This window comes from Cibotium barometz, chromosome 7 (genome assembly GCF_041138505.1).
Source record: "Cibotium barometz isolate CiBa-2024 chromosome 7, ASM4113850v1, whole genome shotgun sequence".
In the NCBI taxonomy this organism is placed as follows: Eukaryota; Viridiplantae; Streptophyta; class Polypodiopsida; order Cyatheales; family Cibotiaceae; genus Cibotium; species Cibotium barometz.
In genome coordinates, this window is record NC_141052.1 from 59,158,689 (window position 1) to 59,164,291 (window position 5,603).

Below are 5,603 nucleotides of genomic sequence, written 5' to 3' on the forward strand. Positions count from 1 at the left end.
ATGCTTACATACACATACATACATAATATATATACGTGTGTGTATGTATATTCTCTCTCTTACACATGCACATAATATAAAATTAGAAGATATGTATGTGTGTGTGTGTGGAGGAGGGGAGAGGGGTGGGCAATTTGCTTTCTAATGTATTATATATATATATATAAGAAACTCAATGAGTAAATGGTTTGATGGTGACAACTAATTGTGAGTCCCAATGCATGTAGGCGTGTAGGAAAGATACCCCCAAACACTTGTCTTCTCTTCTCCTTTCTCCTTTTCAAAAATTCTTCCTCGCCTTTCTCCAAGTAAAGGGGTGGGGACTCTTCCTTTTATCTTGTATAGATAGATAGATAGATAGATAGCATGGCAAAACAAATTAATGGCATTAAGTCAAAAAAAAAATTGATAATTTACACAGCTTGTTGTTGTTGTAGCACCAAACTTGGTTACTGAACCTCAAGGAGGAATCCCAGCAGAGCTGATTTTGACCTTTATTATTATTTGATTGAAGACACCTGTGTAAAGAAAATGCTCTTGAGTTCTCTTCCAAATTCTGAACTGCTTGGTCTAAGCTGAAACAGCTCTTGCTGTTTAAATTTTAATACTGATTTCACAACATGCAAACCCTGTGTTTTGACTCTCATATTTAGTTGCTGATCCGGTGAACTTTGTTGTTTGTTTGAGCTAAAGATACTCAATGAAGAACACCATTGGCTGCTACTTCTGACCGTTTGACATCATAAGAGCGTCGGTAAAGCGAATCAACTCCAACCAGGAAAAAGGTTCCAGGCCGTAAGTTGGTCTGTTTGGCAACAGGTTTGAAATCATTGGCTCCATAACGAGTCTCCATTAGCTTCATCGTTTTATCAAACTCTTCAGGAGAAACCTGCATGAAAAAATTATCATTCAATCCAGAATAGCTTTCAGTCCCTTAGATTACATAGTAGTATTCATTCCAATCCCATCGATCCACAAGACAAGAATACCGTGATCAAGGAGGTGAGCTTGCTTGCAATGTCGAGGGTGGACATGATCCTCGACAGTGTGAAATGTCCTTCGCCCTCTCTGAACCGGATGGAAAAGAGAGTGGAAGCCAGGCCACTTCCATAGGAGAACATCAGTGTCCGTTTTCCATCCTGTTAGGTCAAGCCACCAGGCCATATCTTAACAAGAGTCCCTACAATGGCATGCATTTGTGTGCAGGCAGAGGAACATGACTCAACCAGGAGCTATACCAGGGCACCAGCTTTTTGATGGAGAAGAGATGCCAGCCCTGCATAAAGGGATGCACAATACATGTTACCGATTTGTTTTGGTAGCAGAGTGGCAGGCTCCACCTTCGAATCGTACAGTGACTTGGCCACTTGCTGTGAAGCCTGAGGAGACAAGTTGCAACATCAGTACCACCGTGCATCCTAGAACTGACTTGGAGAGTTCCATGACAGCCACTGCTCTTGCATGGTCCCAGTTGCAAAGACCTATGATGAAGCTAGCAAGCCTGTTTATAAAGCCTCTAAAAAGGATCAAAATTTTAAGCCTTGAACCTTCTCTAGATCACGATTGCTGTAGCTTTCCTCTGCAGACAAAGTCCTGAATGGCTCCAAACTTGCCGCAGTAGACCCTTCTAAATAGCTATGACACACATCAAAAGCAAAACATGTCACCATCTTAACTTCATATAAAGTGAAAACACATAATAACTAGCTACTGCTACATGCACGCATTATCGAGCAAGTCAACAAGGATTATAGACTCAAGGCCAAGTTATTTGGCCATCTACAACACCACATGAGGAAGTTGTGAGTCATTATTCATGGTAAATTAATATCCAATCAATCTCCTAACACCATCATGATCTTCTCCTCCCAGACAAAATATTCATTTGGTTCTCTACCAATTTTTTTCACAGAAGTGTGCAAGCTTGCATACCTAGCTTGCCTTAGGAAGTCATTGTATACAATCCGCCCAAAGCTTTTCTGCACAAGCTGCACACACTCACAAGGCATAAGAACAGAAGCTTCATTGATAAACACCAACATACAATGATCATTATAGAAAAGAAGGAAGCTGGTCCCAATGCATGGTAAATAACCCCTTAGATTATAATACCTTGTTATAGGGAGAGTGACAAATAACATAGTCTGAATCAGACAAAGAAAACGGTGTGCCTTCTGCCTTCTCAAACCTGTTCATCAAACATCCTTGAGACACTCTTGCAGATTTCCCACAACACAGAAAACACAAGAACTGTTGCCTGCAATTCGTCCCATTAAAATAGATAACATACTTTTCACATAGTCTCCCATAGCATAAGTCTAATGCCTTAAGATAGCATGTCTGTGATAGTTTCCCATCAACAACCTACAGACAAGAAGACCATTATACAAAAACATTAAAGAGCAACTTGCAATTCCAAGGACCTCTTCACACTTCTAAGCCACAGCAACAGACATGGACACTCTTATCTTCTATGGCTTATTTGTAAGGAACGAACCGGATACTCGCTGGCCAGCTTGGGCTTGTAGAAGTCATAGACATGGGCCATGTGGGTTCCAGTGTACTTGCGCTCCATTAATAATGGTGCATTAGGTCCAATCAGCATGGCAACGGCCCCTGCCCCTCCAGTTGGTCGTGCAGCTCCTTCAGCATAAACCTATAACAATTCACAAAAAAAATGGAGTTCTAAGCTTCCATAGTTAAAGCCACCCTCAAACTTCACTTTGTATTAGTCAAAAGCCTGTTCCCATGTATGGTAAATTCTTCACTTTTCGACTAAAACAGGAAGAAAAGATTAATAAACAAGTTGAGATCTAAGAAACATACAGCACTGTCTGCTGCAACCACTAGTCCAAACCGACCATCCCACGCACTGCTTTCAACCCAATTCATGCAATTCAGCAAGGCAGCAGTTCCACCATAGCATGCATTTGTCGAATCCACTCCTTCGATGTCAGTATTCCCAGACTTCTGCACGAGGGAACCCATAATTGTTTACTTTAAGCCCGTCTTCAAAGCATGTGTACGAAACTCCAAGATGAGTATACACAGCAGTACAACATGATCTGCATGATAGCTACCTGAAAAAGCTGCATAATCCATGTTTTAATGGACTTGCTTTTGTCAACTACAGTCTCGCTTCCAACTTCAAGCCTTCCAATTTGATCAGGGGAAACCTTATAATTGTCAAGAAGAGATTGCACCACTGTCAAGCTGTAGAGCAGCACACTGGTTTTAATTAGTACCTCTGCAATAAAGGTTTTTTTTTTTACACTCCAGTAACAACTCTCCATTCTCAGGTGTGACATCTAGCACACGGAAAAAACATCAAGCCTCTGTAATGCCATAGCAAACCAGTCGACCACATATGATGCATACAACAGCACTAAAGTGTAGGGTAAGGGACTTGAACCCGGGATCTCTTGATTAGGAGCCCAATACATGCCGGCAGAAGAGAAAGAGAGAGAGAGAGAGAGAGAGAGAGATGCAAATGCACACACACAAATGTATATTTGCATAGCCTCTACGTAATGAAAACCATAAAATGGTCAAACCAGCATGTTGATGACATGGTGAATTGGCAAAACGAGCATGTTGAAGGCATGGCATAACTATCTCTAACTTTCTCCATATTCATACATCATTGATACCTCAGTGAAAGCATTAAAAACATACACAAGATCCAAAATATGTGCTTTTGTTACCTCATTGAAATCACATCCTCAAGATCCGTGCAGAAGGCCAATCGATCTTGTCCCAGCCCGATGGTGTACTTTCCTTTGCTAGCCCCATCAAAGTTTTCCAGTGCATCCTGTTTTCAGAGAAAGCCCCAACAACGGGAATTAAACAACTAAAGTTTGCATTGATACTCACTCCACTGAATCAACCAACAAGGCCAAATGGGCATCGAGCATTGTATTGTAATTCAACGACAATGTGGGCCTGCACTCTTACAAAAACAACTAGAATACACATAAAATCCCCCGCCATCCGCACAGGCGGGAGTTTGGACAGGCAATAAGCACTCACAGGCCGTGCTGATGGGTCTTCCCCACAGGGCATGCCCTTTGTGTAACAAATTTGGTGGTGTCAAGATCCGTGGTCATGACTAGTTATGTGAGTAGCATAAATTTCCATTAAAAACCAATACAGATGCAAACATGATAATGAGGAAGAGCCATCTGCATGTAAGGATATCACACCGTTGGAAAAATTCTGCAAGAAAAAGATAATGGTAGAGGCAAATCTCTCTTGTATGAAAATTAGCATAAATCTCCATGGAATTAAAAAAGAGAGTGGCAGTGGCATTTAGATTACACAAATCCCCTAGAAATTGCCCAAATCTTTTCCCCTTTAATTTACAAAAATCTCCTACAAAATTGCCCAAATCTACTTTCAAACACACAAATAATGTACCCAAATCTCTCTTTAGAAACTACACAAAAAATTAGAAAAAGGGCCTTGGTCAGGTATCTGCGTGCAACAATTCACATAAAATAGAAAATGTCTTCTTTTTTTTCTTTTTGGTTTCATTCAGTAGATCCACCTGTAGTCTGGCCCGGAGGCGGTTCTAGCCAGTTAGAAATTGTGGCTGTGGCCACAATACTAATGGGTGGCTAGCGGGGATTGATCTCAAGGCCTCCCCTGACCAAGTTCTGAGCCCGCACACAGCTCGATTGACGCATAAACTGACCCACATCAATTGCAAGGGGACGAAGGGAAACGACAGGGTGTACCTGAAGGACCGAAGTGGCAGGGAAGTAGACTTCCATGGCAAGGATGCCAACGTTCTGGGGCCGCTGTGCCATCGCCAAAAATTCTACAGGACTTTCAAAGAAAAGGAGGTATACAGCGCACTGTATTGCAGACCTCTCCTCTGTAAGAGGGGGGGGGGGGGGGGGGGGGGGGAGTGGGAGAGAGAGAGAGAGAGAGAGAGTATTTGCAACTGCGCAGAAAACAACGATACCTCCCTTCCTCCTTTATAGTGAAGGGGCAGACCAGCTTCTCTCTGTGTTTCTTGCTTTTTCCTTTCTTTTTTCCTGTGATCTGCAAGTCGCAGTTTTTTCTCTGAGCATGACACGCAAGGAAATTCTCGCTTTCCTACGAGAGGCTTGTCTGGGCTTCTACTACAACATGTGACGCAACACTGACACCCCCAGAAGGGAACCTTATATAAGTTTTCTCTACCGTAAACACTTTATTATTATTAGCCTTCCCTTTGACCGTGTATTCATTGGCCCCTAGTTGCCATGACCTTGCATTTACTCCTCTTCAAAGCTCATGGGCTCTCTTCTTTGACCTTGTATTCATTAGCCAGGGCCCAAGATCTTGCCCATTCTCATTCCTTCACGTAATTTTTGTATATTTTACTCATTTTAAGGTATTTTAAGGCCCAATTACACCCCACATTTTGAGGTATTTTAAGGCCCACATCCGCGCCCCGCTCGAGGATCTTATTCCCACCACCATTATGCTCCCCAGTCCCAACCCGGCTAGGGTAAAGGGGCCAATATATGGCACCAAAACGTTTTTTGCATTTCCATTAAATATATTCTATGAGATTTTCAAGAATAAGAAGATGGGTGCCATTACACTCGTCGTAA

The 5,603-nt window shown here is 42.2% G+C and overlaps 1 protein-coding gene across 1 annotated transcript; it reads right to left on the reverse strand.

Annotated features, from left to right (window-relative positions):
* Window positions 1-369: 369 nt before the first annotated feature.
* On the reverse strand, window positions 370-5,149 carry LOC147637257 (hydroxymethylglutaryl-CoA synthase-like). Its single transcript, XM_086800876.1, has 12 exons — window positions 4,737-5,149; window positions 3,705-3,811; window positions 3,081-3,213; window positions 2,827-2,970; window positions 2,498-2,656; window positions 2,291-2,364; window positions 2,113-2,188; window positions 1,933-1,988; window positions 1,548-1,635; window positions 1,239-1,379; window positions 990-1,139; window positions 370-889 (listed from the first exon to the last, which is right to left on the reverse strand). Exons 1-12 carry the CDS (start codon window positions 4,806-4,808, stop codon window positions 698-700), a joined length of 1,392 nt encoding a protein of 463 aa, XP_086657002.1. The 5' UTR covers window positions 4,809-5,149; the 3' UTR covers window positions 370-697.
* Window positions 5,150-5,603: the final 454 nt, after the last annotated feature.